The sequence below is a fragment of the Prinia subflava genome, chromosome 6, assembly GCF_021018805.1.
Source record: "Prinia subflava isolate CZ2003 ecotype Zambia chromosome 6, Cam_Psub_1.2, whole genome shotgun sequence".
NCBI lineage: Eukaryota > Metazoa > Chordata > Aves > Passeriformes > Cisticolidae > Prinia > Prinia subflava.
Window position 1 is genome coordinate 12,464,173 of NC_086252.1, and position 20,641 is coordinate 12,484,813.

Sequence of the window (20,641 nt, forward strand, 5' to 3'; positions counted from 1 at the left end):
AGGAGCCTTTCTACTGCACAATCAAGTGCTGAAATGTCAGTGTCCTTTATGCACAGTGGTAGATCCAGCACCAGCCAGGGCAGTGTAATTCTGCATTGGTTTACAGGGAAGGCCAGTCATTCTCCACTGAGACTGATTCCTCCAACTCCACGCCAAGGCAAAGAATGGGCAGAAAGAGGTCATTGTTCTCACTCTTTCTTCTTTTGCAGGTATTGGGGGTCCCAACTGAAGACACCTGGCCAGGACTTTCCAAGCTCCCCAACTATAACCCAGGTAGGATTTAACTCATGAGAAGGCCAGATTTTTCTCTGAGCCACTAGCCACTCCATTGTTGAGCCAGTAATTCTTATTATGAAAAATCCTGTGCTTCGGTGTTACTAAATCCCTTGAGCTACTTAATGACAGTGGTGCTGTAGGACCTACAACAACACTGGGATTGGCTTAGTTTACAAACAGAGGCACATGTGTGGCACAGTTGCCTCACTGAGTGCTGGTGTATGTAAGTCTAATGGAAGATTCCATTGCTCAAAGCCTCACGGTGTGTTTAGTCTCCACTCCTCAGTGGAGTGGAGCAAAGGACCAATGTCTCCTGGTTTAGACTGGAAAAGCTGACAGGCACCTGGTGATGCAGTTTATCTGAACTTTCCTTATTTTTATGGAGATTGGTTTGGGGACCTTGACACCTCTGCTTTAAAGGTCACTGTCCCTGATTTTGATGTGGGCAAGGTGAGAAATCTGTGTGATTTACAAAGCTGGATTCTTTTATTTCCACATGGGCTGGTAGAGAAGTCTGTGTCCTGAACTTCAAAGGGCCAGTTGTCTCTTATTTTGATGTGGGCAGGTTGAGAAATATGCTTTGAAAAGCTAGCTCAGTCACTCTCCCTCTCCCTCTCTCTCTCTCCCTTTCTCTCTTTCTCTTTTTGTTTAATGTTTTCTCCTGGGAAAATATATTCAAGTGTCAGTGAGGGGGAAATGATGAGCACTGATTCTCAGCCTCTCAGCAGGATCATTCTGTAAGAGAAATATAAAAGTGAAATATTAAAAACCCTAGAATGTGAAATTCACCCATCTACAATCTAGCCATTCTCTCTCACTTATACCATAGGAGAGTGGCGGGGGGGAGCCTGTCTATCTGGACAGGGAAAAAAAGAACAGGGGGGAGAGGAGGAGGGAGAAGACGTGCTTTGAGCAAGAGGTTTACAGGTTTAGTAGAGCATAGTAACATCTTTTCAAAGAAGTGGGTGTTGCTCTGTGACCCAGTCCAAGATGCCCCTCCTTTGATTCTGGTGCATGAACACTAAACAGCCCCCATTTTCACATGGTAGCCGAGATTGGCTGAACAATAACCTGGTCTCACAGTCGAAAGGACTGGAATCTTTCACACAATTAGCTGAGACACATTAATCAAACCAGCATGAAATGGGAATGTGTCGCTGTCCACAGCAAGTTTAATTTGGATAGCAAGCAAGCACAGAGCAGACAGCTGGAGGAAGCATTTTCTTCTCTAAGTTGTAGAAGGCCTGGCTGGGTAGTCTACAAGCTGAGAAGAGTAGTCTGGGAGATAAGGAAATGTTCATGTGTGGGAGGAACTAATCACAAAGAATTTTTTTTATGCCAGTCATCTGCTAATACAAAGCCTCAAACATACAAACATACAAACTCTGAGTGATGATGGTGAGGTATCCTGGTGCTATGTAGAGGAACAACCTAACAGTGCAAGTATTAAGGCTGTTAGCAATGAAACTTGCACAGACAACAGAGAATGTGAGTGCCTAGAACTGTTCTGAATAGTGATTTCTTCAGCTCTGCTTTGAGTAGCAGTGCTGTCCTCTGCTGCTGTGGAGGGTGACAGTGGCAGGGCTGGGAAGGAGAGGACAGGCACATGGACAGCAGGGCAGTAGCCCCAGTGAAGTCGAGTTTCAAGTCTGACTTGCTTTCAGACTTGATAGAAAGTTTCCCTAATGGACTCCAGAGGGGCAGAATTGACCTGTGCTGTGATACTGGGGTGCTGGTGCCTTTTGTGTCTGGACCAGGCAGAAATGCAGGAGTCAGAGGACACTGTTCTGTTGGAGCATCCCATGGAGCTGGCGAACACATGGAAGAGGGGTGCTATGTCAGTGTTTGGGGCAATAGCTGTGATAGCTGGACAGGCAATATCCCTTTCCCCTTTTGGGAGCCTAAGGGTCTGTGAGCTGTTCCAGCCACCTACAGGAGCCAAGCACGTGGCTCACACATGGATTACACAAACCTGTCTGGACAGAAGAAGGCTAGTCTAAAGTTGGACTATTTGCCCTACTCATGAACTAAATCAATTCACTTTTTGATGGGACTGCTGGTAAGAAGACAAATTAGTCTCTTTGTTTAAAGCTAAATGCCATTTATATGCTTCTGGGCACTTCCCTTCTCTTCCCTGAAGCACAATGCTGTTTCCCCCCCAGGACATGCTCAGCCCAAGTACAGTCTGTGGAGTCTGCCTGAGAAAACCTCTCCTGAGGTTATTCCCAGAGCATTTGTGCGAATCTGGGTGCCTGGGTTGGTTCAGATAAGCAAACAGACTTTGGAGCTCTTCCCCAAATCTGATGGTTTGAATTCTTTTAGCTACTCCTATTGATGTTCACATTGAGCACAGGCAGCAAACAAACAAACAGGTTCCTGCCTGCGGCAAGGAATGAACACGGGCAAAACAAAGCACTGAGGTGTGATCCTATTCTCATTGAAGTTGATGGCAAAACTCCCACTGGATTCAGCAGCCTAGGCTCAGCCCCAGACTGAGATTGTTACTGGAAGAGTTCCTTGGCCAGGTGGGTTCATAGGAATCTTTGAAATGAAAGCTGGAAACCTTTAGGTGTTTTCCTGTTGCTGCTGTGGGCTTGAGCACATCCTGCTGCAGTCTGAAAAGAATACAGCGTGGGCTGTGGGGTCTGTGAGTCAGGCACACACAGGGCAGCTGGAGGGAAAGCAGCTCCTCTGCCTCCTCTATGGGCAACTGGCAAGGAGTGAAATATGCAAAGGAGTTTTTGACTATTCTATGCCCCAGTGTCTTGCACAAAGAAGTTCAAGAGCAGCCTTCATGCCCATTCCCTACAGTTTGCCAGTCTCAACCTGACTCCAGGTGAGTGGGAAGGATGGGTCAGCAACCTGTTCATGGGCAGCCCTACAGCTTGTGATCTCACCTTCTCTCTGCAGGAGAGACACTTGGGTAGGGAATTATGTGCAGTCGTAGGGCCTGCAAGCAAGCTGGAGAGCCATTCCCTGGAGAACATGAAGGACTGGGGAGCTCCTGCCCCACATCTCAGCACACTCACTGGCCTCTCCCTGGCTCCCCAGGCTTACCAGCCCTACCCATAGTGACAAGGCTTTGCCCTGTGTTTGTTCATTTGTTCTGTTCCCTCATTTTGCTTCCACTGAAAGAGGCAGTTGTAGCTCTGTTAACACTATTTTTGAAAGCTCTCATGCTGTGTGAGCTCAAATCCTTGCATTAATCTACTGCTGTGTTCATTTCACTGTGCTGAAAAGCAGTGAGTTTAAATCCCCTCTAAACACCACTGGTGACACCAGAAGGCCAGTGTTTTGATCCAGCCCCATTAATGGTTACAAGTTTGAATCTAGACAGCAGGGGTCAAGGGCAGGAAAGGATTAGGAATCACAGCCCGTGACATTAAGCTAGTGCTTCTGCCACACTGGGAATACTGGAGTGCCCAATGTACCAAGTTAGTTTTTGTTTCCTTTTTCTGACATTTGGATGCCAAAGATTGGGAGCAGTGCATATCTATCAATAACATGATGAACTGAGGGTGAGCTTTACTCCTTGATTTATTGCACACACTGAATGACGAACTTGCCTATGCCAGGTAATCTCACCTCACAGAGCAGGGGCAGGTTTCACACAAGGCCTTTTCAGATGCAGCAATGACTTTCAGATAAAGCCTATTTCTTCACGTATCTGCAGGCTTTGGTGTGCTGAATGAGATTTAGAAGCTTTCCAGAGTCAACTTGTGCTCCCAGGTACGGATTTTCAGTGTCTGTTGCGTTTCCAGGATGTCACCAGCAGATGGAGGCAACAAGCAGCAGGCCCTGGAGCGGGAACTTCCCGTTACATTTGTGAAAACGCAGATGAAGGCTGCATTCCCAGTGCCTTTTCTTTTCTTTTCATTTTTTTTTCTTTTTCTTTTCCTTTTTTTTTTTTTTCTTTTTCTTTTTCCTTTTTTTCTGCAATCTCAGTTTTTATGCTGATGTTTCCTTTAACACATGGGATAGCTGAAAACTGAATTCTAAAACGATAAAATGTTTATTGTCACAACAAACTGCATGCGGCTTTGATCTCAAAGGGAAGAGCAGCACTGTAACTAATGTGCAATGTATGCTAGCCAGGGTGCAGGGAAACTTCCCATCTGTGTGGCAGCGGGCACAGCCTGCACTTTCCAGCCTGCCACACAGACAGGGCTCTGCTCCTGTCCTGAAGCCACAGAGATTTCACTAATGAGAGAAATTTTCTCTGTGAGCCTGCAACCCCACTGCCTTCATCCCGCAGCACTTGGCATCCTCTTTCCTTCTCTTCATCAATTAGGAAAGTTTAACTTTTGTCCTCTGGCTTGCTTGCCTCATTATCAGTTCATTAGCCGCTTCCACCTGGGTTTTCAAATAGGAAGGTATTTCCTCATTAGCACACTCTGCCTTGCATAAGGATAGAAAATAACAAACCGAAGTGCTACCTTTCAGATCTACTCATATTGTTAAAAAAAACCAATCAGCCCTACACAATCCCATCATTTTATGTCTAGATCATCATTATGGGATGATTAAATCAGTAGTTCATCCACTTTTTGGAATTATCTAAATATTCTTTATCTCTTACCTTTATGGAGTAGCTGTTTACAGTGTTTTACAATTTTAGATTGGTCTTAATCTTACAGTAGGGAAAATATTTACTGCTCTGTTTTTACCCTGCTCACCACAATGGGGCCTCGACATTCTCTAAGGATTTGTCTACATGGGGTCACTCAGGAGATTAATCTGAACTGATTTAAAGTGCATTAGTTAACTGCATTAACTCCTTGAGCAGAGACACACTGTTTTCTTACCCATATCTTCCATTTATAATCAAAGCTCTGTATACTCAAAGTGGCAAATTTGGCAGTTTTCACTCAAGCTGAATTCTTCACTGAGAGATGTGTTTGGACAGGGACAGGAGTAGCTGGCTCACTGACTCTTACACTATCCCTTGCAGATAATTATTAATCTCCAGGTTACACAGAAGATAAATTTAAGTCAAGAGGCTTGCTCAAGACAGCAAACACTATAATTCAGGTATTCCTCCCAGTTGCCAGTAAGCAAGCTGATATTTCTATTTCTAATGTAAAGAAAATCCTATTTCCTCTTTGGAATGTTGATCCTGGAAATTCACTCCACAAAAACAAAGTGATATTTCACTAAGATAGCATTGAAACATTTTGTCCTGCTGTTACCAACCGAATATGCATTTTTAAAATTCTGTGTTAAACACATTAAAGAATATTAATGTTAAAAGATTTCAGTAAAGTACAGTACTTAAGTAATCTTGGCATTTTTATTAAATATTTCATGAAACTGATATATTGTCATAGAATGTTTTAATCTCAAAAATCAATTTTTTCTGATAGAAAGTTACAGCACCTGAAAGTGTTTGGCCAGCTCTGTGAAGAGGCAAAAATTTCTACCTCATACTGAAAAATTTTTTGTCTTTCTGAATAATTTTTAAAATTGTTTTTCTTCTATTCTATGTGGAAACTTTACATCTCTACTCAATATGGGTAATTTATTTCTACACTTTTATTACCATCAAGAGGGCAAAAAGGAGGAAAGATGATCCAGTGAAAATGTTACTATGATCCTAGAGGAACATTCTGCCAATCTTGGTGACTTATTTGGGAAGGGAGTATTCAAGACGCTAATACATAACTTCTATATATTAGTGATATTCCAGTGCTCTGGCACACCAACAGCCATGAATCCCATCCCAAGGTATATTCCCATTTACTGCTCTAGTATTACCTTAGTACTTGGGTGCAGGAGAACAATTCAATTCTGAACTGTTACTTACCCTGTGAGAGACAGGTTTAACTGCTTGCCTGGTTTAATGGTATAAGATTGCTGCTGGAAAGGTCAAGGGCTGGAAGCTCAGTCATTTGCACTTTTTCAAGTTGTCTGTGTATCAGGTCAGACCCAGTCTGGCACTCTGGAAATGGGTGTGCAGGCAAAGGCAGAGGGGGCTCCCAGTTTGACTGCAGCAGGCAGCTCCTGTCCCTGAATGAAGTGCCTGGTGCTTCTTGGCAGGCAGGGAGGGCAGATGCTCCTGGAGGGTGCAGCATTAACCCCAGCCGAGTTCTGAGTCTGCTGGCAGCAGCCCAGTGGTGCTTGCCTCCTGGTGGTCCCACTGCTGTGGGGAATGCTTGTCCAGGCTGAGCTGGAACACCACCCTTCCTGCTCTCCTTCCCATGACTAGAGTGCCACTGTTCATTCTCTGCTGTCAGAAACAGTGCTCAGGAAAATGTAGGTGGGTAGAAATTACAGCCTTTCTGATGCAAGAAAATCTCTCTGTTGATCAGCTCTACGGGGAAATTTTCCAGGCTTAAGCCATTCATTCATATCTAACCCCGAGAAAATGAATGCTTTACAGTAAAACATTTGAGGAATGTATTCCTCTCTATTTACCACAATGTTTAGAAATATGTCCTTGAAAAGTATCAACAAGAACACAGACTTCACAAAACTTCAAACTCTGCTAAGTTCCAATCTGACAGAGATCACAATAATCAGTGAGTACAGAGCCTCCATGAGCATGGTTAACTGGACAAACAACAGACTTGGTGAGAGCTGTGGGCAAGAAGAGAGTGGGGTCAAAGTGCCTTGTCTCTGTCCCCAGTCTTACTGCTGCATCCATGTAGAAAAGCCCCATGTGTCCATGGGGGCAATATGTGAAGCTCAGCAGCCCCTTGGAAAGCCAAGACAATTGCTGGGGATTCAGGCCTGCAAACTTCTTTTTGCTTCCTTTGTGTGAAGGCTTTAGGGACTGATACTGCTTTTATTGAAGTCAAAGCTAAGACTCACATGGTAACAGGAGGAGGTCCAAGGCCTGTAGTCACAGATATATGAAAGGAAAGGGTTATAGAACTCAAACAGCTTTATTAAGATCAATGCAGGCACTCAAGTCCTATAGGAATAATGTATATTTATAAATAATAAGATGATAGATTCTATAGGATCCTTTGAAATTCTGAGCACATTTTTGTAGGGACTCAAAGAATGGGTTTTGGCTTGATTTTCATTTAATCTTGTGATTGCATATTACACTTTCTAGAACTGATTGCTTCCAGGAGACCTCAGAGACTCCGAGTCATCTGTGACAGGTAAGCTACCTATAACAGCAATGTCAAAATCGCCTCTGGGTTTATTTGTTTCTTTATGCAATCGTGTAACTTGAAATGAGCTCTTTTGGCAAGCTCAGGAGGAGCAGTGTGGCTCTGTAGTAACAAACAGATCTAACATCAGTTAAGCAACCGATTTTGAGAGATCGCAGCAAAGGTAGACACATAGTGGGTTTATTATTCTCCGAGGAGTAGTGATTATTCTGAGATAAGCAGTGATTCAATGACTTTGTGTGCAGCTTTCTGTGGGGCACAGTTCGATTGAGAAGGTCGTACTTTCCCAGGCCTTCTTGCCCAGACTGACAGACTTTGCACTGTCCCAATTTTCATTTTTGAAAACAGACTGTAGGAATGTTGCTCAACAGCGGTAAGGAAGACATGCTAGGACAGCATTTCCACGAGACAATGAAATAATCTTATGATTAGTTAGGAGGGGAAAAATCACATTCTTAGTGGCCAAAGCTATGAAATGAAGGCCACAGTTACACACACAGCTTGACCAGACACCCCAGGACTGCTGAAACACAGTGCGCTAAGGGAAGGGAGTATTTTTTCAGGCACATTTACACACACACACACATATACAGAATATATATGTATCAGTGAAAAAATTTATAATCAAAGTGCCCTAACCTAGCTGAGGGAGTCGTTCAAATCAAATCCCCCTGAACTGATTCTGAAGCACACAGCAGGTTTTATAGATACTAGGAAAAGACAAGACAGGATTTGTCCTGAAGATTGTGTACATGAAGATGTCAATAATCAAATAACCTTTGAGGACATAACTACATTTTTGATTGCTGTTTATTATCTGCTCAGCTGATTGCTTGGGATCCAGCCCTGCTAGGAGGGGAGTGTGCTGCCCTTCAGAGCAGGATTTCCCAGATGCTGTTCTAAATGGCTGAACAAACATGCTAAAGTTTTCAGCCAAGCACAGGTTACTGAAATGCCAGCCATTGTCACAGCTTGAGAAACACAGAAAGCTCAATATGTCCCAAACCCTTATAATGCAGGTCCTGGAACAGAACAAATCCTCTCTCAGCCTGAGCAAAGAAATAAGTATATTCCTTGCAACTGTGCTATATTGCACCTCTGCTTTTTGGCCATAATCCTTTGACAGCCTCCATTACAGGCCATACCAAGGGGCTGGCCTAGCACCTCTGTGGCAGAGCTCTGGGCTGCATGTGGGCCAGCCCCAGCTCTGCCCTGAAGTCCTGGTGCTGCCACGGCCAAATAACTGCCTTGGAATGCTGAGCTTGGGAGAAGGAGAGAGCTGCTTCCTGCAGACTGCTCACCCATGACTCTGCATGGACAATTAAGAAATCAAAGGGGAGCTCTGCACAGAGCTTGGCCACCACCAGGAAGCCTGAGCCATGGTGGGAAGCGCTGAGCTGTGTCACTGCCCAGAGCGGGAGCCTGCAGCAGCAGGGACTGAGGGGGCGGAAGGTCTCCAGTGAGACCCTGCCATGGCAGGGGCAGCCTGTCATGCAGCTCCAGCACGAGGCCTCAGGCTGGATGCTTTGGCTCCCTGTCCCAGCCCTGGTCCCTAGGGAAGCAGGGGCTTGAACTGTTTTGCTGGAGGTGAAAATTCAACAGTTATCTACCACAGTGAGGCCAGATACCGTCTACAGATTTGTTTCTCAGGGTCTCTTTCTCTCCTCCTGTCTTGGTGTTTTTTCCTCTTCCTTTGTATTTTACATGTTATCTCCTCAAAACAAAAATGCCAGTATGCTGAATGTCCTGTATAGGGAGAGGGAGAGCAGGGGCAGGGGGATCCCAGCCCCTGATGTCACTTGGAGGGGAAACACTGCTGGGGGCCAAGGGAGGAAGCACAACAGGCCATGCTCTGAAGCTGAAATGTGGTCAGAACAAACAAACAAAGAAAAAGCTGTAAAACTAAATGATTGTTTTTATTTGTTTCCTTGTTGGTTTGTTTTTGCTCTTTCACTTCCTTGTCCCCAGCTGTGTGCTCCTCTAGAGAGCAGCCACTTGGCATTGGTGTTTGCTGGGCATGGAGCATATGTGTATTACATTTATTTTAAGCACTCATCCTGAGAAACAGTTTCTTCTCTGTGAATCCCCAACACGTTTTACAACCAGCTGCACTACGGGTACTGAGGTAGAAGAAGAGGAAATGGTATTTTCTTTAGGCTTATTAGGTTTGACCTCTATTCTTGTCAGTGGGCCAGTCACATTATTTTCTACATTTGGATTGTCACTGTAAACTGGGACAAGTTACAACATGTAAAATATAGTCTCCTCAACATCATTTCCCCTTTCACTTACAACCTTCTTTTTCAAACACAGAAATTTGTTTTCAAAATTTGTCTGTAAAATGAGTTTGAGCTGAAATCCTGGATGCATATACCCCAACACAGTCAAACTCAGATGGAAAAGCAAACGTCCTGAAAAGCTATATAGCTGGGGTGGGTTTATCCAGCTCCCCTGTGTCCCTCCACTATTTTAGCCTCAAGCTGAGAAGGGCTGGGTCATGTTCTGGTTCCAGCTTTCTGGCTCGTCCTCATCTCCTGTGCAATTTTGTCTTCTGTTTTCCTAGGATGAGCAGGATGCCAGCAGCAGAGAATTTGGCCTCCAGGATGCTCACAGCCTTCCCTCGAGGCCGAATCTCTGCACAAGATGCGCTTCTTCATGGCTTCTTCAGCCCTCTGCCTCTTCAGCTCTACCAGGTTCCTGCTGGTAAGTTAACTCTGAATTTCATCTCACCACGAAAGAGCTGCTGCACATGCTGTTTACTGTGAGTTTCCTCTCTATTTTGAAAGTCTCTGCTATTCACCCAGATGTCTCTCTTTTCTGTCTGCACTCCCTTCCCGCTCCTATATGCTGCAAAGTTTACACCCTGTGGCAAATTTGACAACCTGTTTTTCTGTTTTCTTCAACTTGACCACTGTGTTAATACTAGAAGGGGACCTTGATGGGCTGCTGCCACGGTCCATCTGCAAAGCAGAGGTGTGTATGCTCTGACAGGTCATCTCCCCCCATTCTGTAATGCCAAGGGCCTGGACACCTCCCCAGCTCACACTGTGTGTTCAGTGTAACTCACCCACCGGTCCCTCCTGATGTCCTGAATTCCCATCTGCTCAGCAGGGTGTGCTAGCCCCAGTTCCCTTGGACTGCTCCTCCCGCTCCCTTTTGATGTTGAGACAGCTGTTCCTTGTACCCTGTCACACCAGCTCTCCCTCAGTTTTACCTGCTTTATTTTCTTCTTCCCTTGCTCCCTTCTCTCAAGTACACAGCTGCACTCACAGTTGTGCCTCTCCTGGCCTGAGCAGACAATAAACACAGGGTTTCTCAAGCTGCAGTTCTGCTCCTCAGTAGGAAAAGCTCCCTTCTGTTGGGCTGCAGGCCAAAGGGACCTTGCATTCCCTGTTGCCTCCTGGGCACCCTGTACCCTAGTTAGTCTGGTAGTGTTTTTTAACATGAGGGGCAATTAAGAAAAAGCCTTTATGGAGTGTGTTGTCAAGCTATTGGAAAACCAAATTTCTGGCTCCTGCGACACATCCCAAGTGGAAGAGCTGCCAGCTAGCATCTCTCCCAATCCCCCAAACTGCTGCCCTTCAGAAGGTGCTCTGTGTGTGTATGTGCTTGAGTGAGAGACATCTGCATTCCTTTTCTGTTCACCCAGCCACAGAGCACAAATCTACTTTGACACTTTTAGAAAAATGAAAAGATGGAATCTCGCAGGAGCCTGCCTGTGCCGGGGGGGGAGGAGGGGAGCACGCACAGCAGGAGGGAAGTTGACTTTTCTTTATACATATAGGGTTTTTTCCATGCAGAGTTTAAATTATGCCTGATAAAAGGAGTTTCGTGGATGTTTCAGTTCTTTCAAACCCTCCTGGCTTCCTCCCAATTAAATGAGGTTTGTCAAAGCCACAGGGCTCTGCTGCTGCCAGAGAGGCGGACAAGCACTTCCCGCAGTGACATCTCCAATCCCCAAGGGAGAAGATGAAAGTGTCAGTGCTGAGAGAGAGAGGGAGAGAGAGAGAGTGGAAAAAAACAGGTACAGAGACAGACAGTGTGAGAGAAAGGGAGAGAGTGAGGAGAAATAGAAGGAATGAGAAAACAGATTGGCACAATGTGTCAATCTCTCCGATGTGCTGCCAGCAAGGGGACAGATTCATTTCACCTGGGTCTAGGCACCAGCCCGTATTTATTATCGCCCATATTGCAGCAAGAAGTACCTTGTGGACAGGAAATTGCATGGCGTTATCATAGCAACCAATGTGTTGAGAACAGAATCAAAGTGCACAGGGCTGAAAAAAGTACAGTATGATCATGCAAGACCATATTCATGAGTGACTCATTAAGCCTGCAAAATTTAGACAATTCTGAATAATTCCCCATGTAGCCATTCCTATTGCCATAATTGTTTAAGACATTTTCTCTCTTGTGTCACTTTGGCATAACACTATTTTGGAATTTAACTGTATCGTTTTAAAATTCTTGTTGCTATGATAAGAGGGCAGATTTTAAATATATTCTGTTCCTACTTTGTTCTGGAGGATGCTGGCTATTAGTTACTATCCTGTGAAGGGGAAAGTTAAAGCAGAAGGGCAAAGAATGATCTGGAGATGAAAGGTGAAAGAAGAGGAGGTTGATCCCAAGGTGTGTGAGAGAGTAAGAGGAAAACAACATTTGAAAAACTAAAAGATTCTCATAAGAAATTATTCTCTGTTTTTATTAAAAAATTGTATCCATAACTGTCCTTTTTATAAGTTGTTATGACAAGCTGGAAGCTTGAAAAACAGAGAATGTTTTTCAAAGGTCAGTTCCTGGTGAAAAATAATTGGAGAAATCACTGTTTCGAAGTTAAGTACTCCTCCAAATAGCACATTCCTGATTACTAGGGGGAATGTTAATGATTAGAGGCCGGCTGCTGCCCCTGGGAAGGGGGAGAGGGAGCACAGGGCTCTTTACTTCCCAGTGGCCAGCTCCTAGAGAGTGGAACAGGTTGCTGTTGCTATGCTCACCTGAGAGCAAAGTGCTAGAAAAAGGAGCAGCCTGTGCTCTAAGGGAGGAAGAAGACTGTCCTCAGCCAGTGGGGCTGGCCCACAGATGGGCCTCACCTACAGCTGCTCACTCCTGTGCCTCTGGCTCCAGGAGGGGATTATTGAGGCCCGGGTTCAAACCTTGCTCATCATCATAGTGCATTTAATCCTACATGTGCCACCGACACCTCTGGATATAAAACCAGAGAGAGGTGCAGGGGTTTCTTCAGCTTCCCTTCAGTGTGACTAGTAGCCTAAGGGGTGGCAGTGATGACCTTTTGTAAAACCGGAGCATTTGCTGTCCTTTTTCTGGCCGGAGCCAATCCTGAGACAATTATCTTTGTGCAGTGCAGCCCTGCACTACAGCAGCTCTGATAAAACTTCAGTCTAACCCTTTGCCACCTGTTAAAGCAGAATGTTTTCTGTCCAATTAATCCCTCCTGGAAGAAAGATGAGATCCTTGAATCAGGAAAGCATGAGCTGTGCTCTCGACTCATTGTCAGTCCTGAAGTGCAAAGGGCCTTCTGAGGAGGTATCTCACTCTGTTGTCTGACAGGTCAGCCACAGTAACAATTGCAGCTTATTATTCTTAGTTATAGATTTGGGTTATTTTCCCTCTCTTTTGCCCTCCGATGCTTTAGAGCAGGCTTGCAAGCAGGGATGGTAAGCAGTGGGATTTGGGGTTATCAACAGTGCATTCCCAAGAAAACACACTGCAAGAAGAGTTCTGGCCAAACCACACAGGCACAGGGGCCAGGGAGGCCTGAGCTGGCAGCTCAGATCCTTTCCCCACTGGACCAATGTCCAGTCTCAGTAGAGACCTTTCTCTCAGCGTAGGAGACATTCAGTCCTGTGCTGAGGAATGTACCCCCAGCACAGCAGCTAGTAAATTCCTGTACATGCTCCATGAGAAGGATTGTGTGTTGCATGGATGTGATCCTGGCTTTGACTAGGAGGTACTTGCTCTTTTGGGGTACAATTGGTCTCTAATTGTTACCTCTCCCAGCAACACAAAACCAGTGCACCAGGTGATGAAGACACTGTACCATTTCTCCTGGAACAGCCCACTAGTCAGCCTTTCAGAGACAAGGAGGAGGAGGGAGGCTCGATGTTGACAGTCATTTTAATGTCTGTTGCGTCTAAACTAAGACAAAGCAAGTAAGCAAGCGTGGGCAATGAGGAGGTTAAGGCTGCAAGCCATTGCCTACCAGAAATCCCATTACTGTTGGGATTAACCAGCAAACGTTATGGCAGGGTACATATAAAGAAGAGCTGGATTTCATGACCCCTTGTTTGGTTTGGCTGGTTTCCCTAGGTTCTCCTACGTAGCTAAAAGGTTTATAGTGTCACTTGATTTTTCTTTTTACCACTCTGCTTTGTGACCTGTGTACATAGCAAATAGATATCCTTCACTGCAAGTCAGATACAGACACCTAGAAAGTTCCTACCAGGTGTATGAATCTGGTTTATAATGTGTCTTAATACAGGAATACACCAAAGCTGGTTGTGCTGGTTTGAAAGCAAAGCCAGTGAGACTCCAAGTCAGAAATACAATTTAATAGAGAGAAAACAAACAACAAGAAAGACAACAATAAAATAAAAATAAAATAAGACAAATGCAATAGTACAAAGGACCACTGACAGAGTCAGAATGCAAACCTGACACTCTGTTGGTCAGGGTGTTGGAAGCAGCCCGAAGTGAGTCCTCCCACAGTGATAGCTGTGGCCCTGTTGAAGTAGAGATGAGCCTCAAGAAGTCCAGTCATTCTCTGGGAATCCAGTGGAAATAGGCTCCCCTGGTGTTTGGAATTGCTGGTTTTATCCTGGTGGAAAGGCTTTGGCTCCTCCCACTGGGTGCAGCATCTCCCAATGGAATGAGGTGATGTTATCAGTCATGTGAGAGCCTTCAATGGCCCATTCACAGGGGATGTCCCTCAGAGGAGGATGGGTGGAGGAAGAGATAAGAAGGCCCTGCCTTATCTGGTGTTATCAGGTGTCCCATTAACAGAGGGCATCTCCCCTCATTCCACCCCTAGAGTTACAAGAGATAAGGAACAATATCTCCCAACCAACTTCAACAGATGAAGATACAATGCACATTTTTGGTTACATTTCTCAACCCAGGACACTGGTGATGAGCAGGAAATCAGCTGCCTCTCTAAGCCAGAAGCATTCTTATCTGTGAGGTGATAAAACAAATCTTCCCTTGACTCAGGAATACCACCCCTCACGTCACCTGGTGTGATCCCCACAGTGATGAAAGATCTTGCCTTCTTACTGGACAGGACATTAAAGTTTTGTATTCTGTCATTAAGCCACCACCCTAGGAAAGAGCTGTTGCAACATCACAGCAGATGCTTGCCAAGTGTACAGGACTGCACTTTATGTTGCCATTTTAAAGCTCTTCCCTGTATGCTGTGCTGGAGCAGGCATTGTGCTGGGCACTGTTTAGGAGCACAGGGCAAAGGGGAAGATGGGAAAAGAAGGAAAATTTTCTTTGCTCACTCCCCAGGTCCTGCTTTTGCAAAAGCAACTGGCGCAAAGTTTGGCCCACATGACTTGTGGAAACAAAGTCCTACAGTCAGGGATCAAATGCTCTGACTCCCATTGATCTCAGGCCAGAGAATCTCTATAAAGGTCTTATTGTTCAGGGAGACAAACCACTCCTGGGGGGAGTGCTGTTAATACCGTTCATGGAGGCAGACACTATTGCATCAGAGGTTAGCAGATGTTTTTCTGTATTTTGTCTAATTGCAAGTTATAGCTGAGGTTTTCTTAACTTCCATTTTCCCTTTAACACTCTTAAATGCAAATCTGAAAAGATTTAGTTGTGTTGTTTGCTGTGAAAGACATCCAGCCTGGAAGTCTCACATAGTCGTTTCCCATCCTCAGGTGCACTTCTGACTTCACCCAGTTATCAGCAGAAAAGAGTAAATGGGGAGGTAGTGATCAGGTTTGTAAGGCATGAAAGTTAAAGCTAAGTTTGAGATTGTGACAGCAAGCAACCATGAGCATAGGAACTCAATTAGCCTGAAAGACAACTATCTCATTATCTTTCTTAAAATGATATAAATATATAAGAATATAAAAATTTAAAATAAACTCTCTATTGACTGTCTAGATGACTGAATTTCACTGCTCAATTTCTTTAAACACCCACTTTGGTATTTATTTATTCTAAGCGTGAAGCAGCTACGATAATTAGACTGTCAGATTTGGTAAGTTAATGAGGAGTCACTGGAGTGGAAGGTTTTGCATTTGTGAGATTGCTGAAGGAGAGAAGCTCTGTGCCTTCGCTCTATCTCTTTTTTCTTTTTCTTTTTTTCCCCTCTGCTGGGTGGGAAGGAGAGAGCTTGGCAGTGCGCGGATCCATCTGAATCCTTTTGATTAGTGGGTTGCATTCCTACCACTGTTCTACCAAATAGTATTTTGCTGGTTGCTCCAAGAAAAAGAAAAAGAAAAAGAAAAAAGAAAAGAAACTGCAGATGAGATTTCTAGAGAAGAGTGTCTAGATTAAAGAAATAATTTTCCCAAAACAATCAGAAGGAATGCCGCTGTGAGAAATAGTATCCTGAATTAGTTTATCTTGTGGCTAATGTCACAGGAGAGCATTAGGAAAGAAGCACAATGAAGGAAAAGGACCCTTTTGCAGCTTTCTCTTTAACCTGATTTTTCCACAGGACAATCAGTGTTCACAGTTCCAGGGGTGAGACTGCAACCTGAAATCTGTGACCTGTTTGCTTCTTACCGAAAAGGCCATGTCTCGGGAGGTTCGAGCATGTTTTGGTAGAAATCATGGATGATTGAGTAATTCTTGGGTAAGTGTGCAGTTGCCGTTGTCAAAGCTGCTGCCATCACCCTTAGCACATGAATTCCTACACGTATTGAAGGTGGGAAAATAGATCTGATACTCAGGGCTGGATGACCACATTCCAGTGTGGGAAATCTCACATTTAGAGAGAAGAGATCAGCAAGCCAGTGGCTCCCAGTGAACAATGTTCAGTGGTATCATGGGAGGTTTGGATTTGTTTTGTCATATTGCCAAGTCTCAGACCAGTGCCCTTTCCTCCAATGCCTCCCCAGTCAAAGTATTGCTTCATTTCCCCATTGCTTAAACTGACCAAATTGCTTTGTTCTCCTTTGTCCTTGCCTACTGAGTTCACATTTCATAGCTTACTTGTTTTGATTTCACACACACTGGAATCTGAGCAGAGCTAGACAAAATCTCCTTATCTTGTAATATCCTTGGTTTTAATTAATCACTGCTTTATTGTCACACTTCAAAATAATGCTTCTGCATAAATATTTTTCATCTTTTTGTTACAGAAGACCAAAAGCTCACTTAAAATCACTGTTATTGAAAGAAATTACCAGAAAATATCCTTTTATTATATCCTGTCTCTTTGTTTACTTTGTGCATTTGTTAGCAGCGTGTGTTCTGTCAGTGTCACCGCCGGGTCTGTGCATGCAGGGCAGACCTGGAAACTGATTCTGAGGCCAAATCAGTTTGACTGTCCTATTGTCTGCCAAGCTAAGAGGCAACCTTAGGATAGCAGGATACACCTCAGCTACCCATCTGTGCTTTCAGATGCATGTGGATGGCGTGTACCTGCTATAGGATCAGGTCCCAGCATCAGAGCCTAGTCTCACAGCCTCTCTCTACCCCTTCATGTAGACAGCAGCAGGCAGAGAGGCCTGGAATCCTTTAAAGAAAGATCTACATTGGCGGCGCTGTGACCAGATGGGGTTTTGGAAGCAGCCTGAATACCTCCCCTGCTCACCTGCTCAGCTGAGTGCAGACAGGACGGCTGTGCCCTCTCTGTGATCAGAGGAGCTAATCCTGCCAGAAAAGCTGGCTGTCAGTTCCACTAAGGCTTCTGGGACAACTCACTTGAGGAGGGCACTCATGCATCAGTGGTCAATGAACTTGGATTTGGCCCATTTTAAATTTCGAGAGCATTTCACTAATATATCATTTAAAATAGTGAAAACTTGCAACTAGTAGGAGAAACTCTTAAACATTTTTCTATATGTTAACCTGGTCTCAAAATGATTGTGTCCCTTTATTTTAGCTGCTTACAAAACATACTAAACAAGGTTAAATGTCAAGTCAAGTTTTCTCATGCAGTTCATTGCTGGAAAACATTCTTTATGTGATGGTGTTCATATTATTAATTCTCTTTTTAAAAAAGGCATCTGGATACAGACATGCAAGCAAGGCTATAAATGAAACAGTAATTTTTTTGTCATTTTAATAGGCTACCAATGGAAAGCATGGGGTTCTGTATGCTTTTTCAAATCTAATGAGAGGTAGATAGGCATCTAAAGCACAACAGCCTCATGCTGGCACATGAGAGAATGGAATTTCCTGGGAACATAATGAAACTGGCCAGCCTTCCTTCATTTGCCAACTTAAGTTCCAAAAATAGACAAAACCAAAAAACTAAACATACCAGGCTCCATCTTGAATCCATGGGCTCAGAGCAAAACAGTAAGGGACAAAACATCACCACAGACTCCTCCTTGTTCTCCTTCTGGTTTCAGGAAAAGATGAGGTACTGTCAGTCGTCTGTCCCAGGGTGATATATACTCCATGCCAACACTCCACCCATATTCTACCCTATTCCACCCACCAATTTCCCTCTACCTGCTGAGGAGGAACATATGGGTCATTGGAATCTGCTACTGTCTCATTCTGGATCTCAAAATAAATATTCAGATAATGCTGTGCCTCCTACATGTATGTGATACTGTACCAGCTAAGGGTAGTTGAATCTTGAGGAAGAGAAGAGCCTGATTTAAACCAACTTTTAACAAGCAGAGTGACTGAAGGCCCTAGCTCTGCAGAATATTTATAACTGGGATTTATTTTTCTTTTTGATTCAGGACTTAGGCCATGGATTTTTACCCTAATAGAATTCCTCTGCCATAGGGGCAGATTGTTCCCTCCCTTACACCAAGGACCTTTGAAATAACTCCTTATGTTGAAAAAATGGAGAAAAATCTTTGAGATTATAAAACAAGGACACAGTTTGAGGGGTGGGGTGTGTGTTTTTAAAAGTCACCTTTCAGTAGAAGAGAATGAAATTGTGCAGATGTCCTGCCTTTTGTTTTTCAGAAAGCAATGTCAGAAGGATTGACTTGGCAACGAAGATGTAACGGCACAGTCTGGACACTGGACTTGCAGAATATACTCAGCCATGTGTCACTTAATAGAGAGTTCCCTGGACCAGAAGATCGATGTACAAACAGGACAGATGGGGACTGACAATTGAAAGAATGTAGAGTCTCCTCCAAGGCTTACAGAGACCTGTCATTCCTGGGGTATGCCTACAATCTCCTTCAACAAAAGAGCTCCTGAGGGAAGGAGGGGATTAGTAAAAAGTTGAGTGAAGTCTCCAGGGAAGATGGTTTCTTGGATAGAGTTGTCAACAAAAGGAATTGTTTAAGACTATTTGTTATAATTTCCTAGAGAGAGCTTCTGCCATTACTAACAGGATTACCAGCATACTGGTTCCACACCAGCAGAGCATCAGACATGTGCATTGCAGACTGGTTGCTTAGAGCTGCATTCAGGGGTCTTATACAGCATCCCAAATGCGTGCAGGTGTTGGTGAGCAGAGGGGAGATGGCAGAGAATTAAGATGCAGCCAAATGCAGTCCATTTTTGGTCCAGCTGTTGCAGAGAGTCCTGGATCATTGAAGAGTTTCCACAGTGTTTTAATCTCCTTGATCTCAAGGCTGCTGACAGACTATGAGAAGGAAAACTAATCTGAGGCGAGTGCTGATGGGGATACATGGGGAAATCAGAGACCTCTTTCCCAACTGCAGTAGCTGTGAAATTTCTTATAGAATTCTTCCTGGAAGAATTGAGAAAGCAAGTAATTGACTGTGTTCAAGTACTAATCTGCTTGGTTTTAGTTATCTTGGATACTTCTTCTCAGCTCTGGGACATAGCAACCAGTAGCCTTGGTGTAACTTTATGACACATCTGGAAAGAAAAGACCAAGATAAATCACTGAGGTGCAGACATACAAACCTTCTTGAATATTTTTATTTATCTGAGTAGTGTCACTAGCATGACTGGGAGAACTTACTCTGAGCAAGAATTATGCAGAGCATTGAGGCACTGGAACAAAAGCAGTCAAGGAGCTATGGTTGGCAGCCATAAACAGCTGAAAGTTGAGTTTTCGTGTAGGAGAGCTGCATCTCCGGCCCGCTCCAGTCCATCGTTTACCAAACACACACTGCAGATCTGGGCAGGAAGCAGCACAACTGTTTATGTTCCCCTTTGCCCTTGCTACAGACATAATTTCAGGAATGCATAGATTAGCTACATTAAAATGCGACATAGACTATAGGCACTGCTCAATTACGACGACAAGATTTTCCTAAGGTTATGTTCCTTAAAATTCTCAGCCTTGATGAAAAGGCAAGCTATGTCCGCAAAGTCTTTCCACCTCTAGACTGCATGGACTTGGATCTCCCAAACATCAGCCCCTCTCACTGACCTGACCTCCCTTTGCAATACTGAACAGAGCAGCTGTACATGATACCCAAGTTGGGACAGGGGCTGGTTTGCATTCCTTTTGCATTCTTGGAGATGTCTGGACTAAGAGCAGTGAAGAAGCAGGATCCCCAGGGCCTGCAGTGGGATGGTTGTGGCTGAGTGTCTGCTCCTGATTGAGAGCAACTAAATGCTCAAGATGCATTAAGTGAAAGGATTTGTTATGCATGGGCAGTGAGGGATCTAATGATGAGAACTGAGTCACTTTTCCTCATGGTCTATCCAGAGCATCAATTGTAAATTTCTTCTGCCCTGGAGCAGTGGGACAGAATGGCTTTGCTGTTTTACATAGCTGCCACCCCATAATAGCCATGCCATTGCTAAATTTAGGCATATGCTAAATTGCCAGAGTCAAATGATACCTTTTAGTTCTGTATCTAGAGGGGCAGAAAGGCAGGAAGACTCTGGATATGCTGCAACCCAGCAGTCTTCTGTTCATTAACTCAACGTTGTAGGCACGATGCCTGAAACATGCCAGATCAGAGAGAAAGTGACTCTGAACCACTCCTCTCCTCCACTCAGCTTACATCAGGACTACTGAGCTCAGTAGATTCTCCATCCCCTGGCCTACACAATCTCTAGGGCAACAGCTTTCGGGGAAAATGGATGTGGTGTAATAATGAGTCAGAAAGAGTAGCTAACAAGAAACATGTCTGAATTCATGT

The 20,641-nt window shown here is 44.3% G+C and overlaps 1 protein-coding gene and 1 long non-coding RNA gene across 3 annotated transcripts in view; one reads left to right on the forward strand and one right to left on the reverse strand.

Annotated features, from left to right (window-relative positions):
• CDK15 (cyclin dependent kinase 15) overlaps window positions 1-16,215 on the forward strand; it is a 35,484-nt gene extending 19,269 nt beyond the window's left edge. Inside the window, exons 9-12 of the mRNA XM_063400283.1 lie at window positions 210-273; window positions 7,337-7,385; window positions 9,961-10,100; window positions 16,090-16,215. Of these exons, the coding sequence (XP_063256353.1) occupies window positions 210-273; window positions 7,337-7,385; window positions 9,961-10,100; window positions 16,090-16,199 (363 nt within the window). The 3' untranslated portion in view covers window positions 16,200-16,215. The remainder of the gene's footprint in view (window positions 1-209; window positions 274-7,336; window positions 7,386-9,960; window positions 10,101-16,089) is intronic.
• Window positions 13,954-20,641, reverse strand: part of LOC134552039 (uncharacterized) — a 131,912-nt gene continuing 125,224 nt past the window's right edge. Inside the window, exons 4-5 of one of the 2 annotated variants that reach the window (XR_010080747.1) lie at window positions 17,863-19,400; window positions 13,954-14,441 (exon numbers count right to left, since the gene is read on the reverse strand). This is a non-coding gene — a long non-coding RNA (uncharacterized LOC134552039). Of the gene's footprint in view, window positions 14,442-16,218; window positions 19,401-20,641 lie in introns of those variants that run through there. The other variant, XR_010080746.1, reaches the window with a different exon arrangement.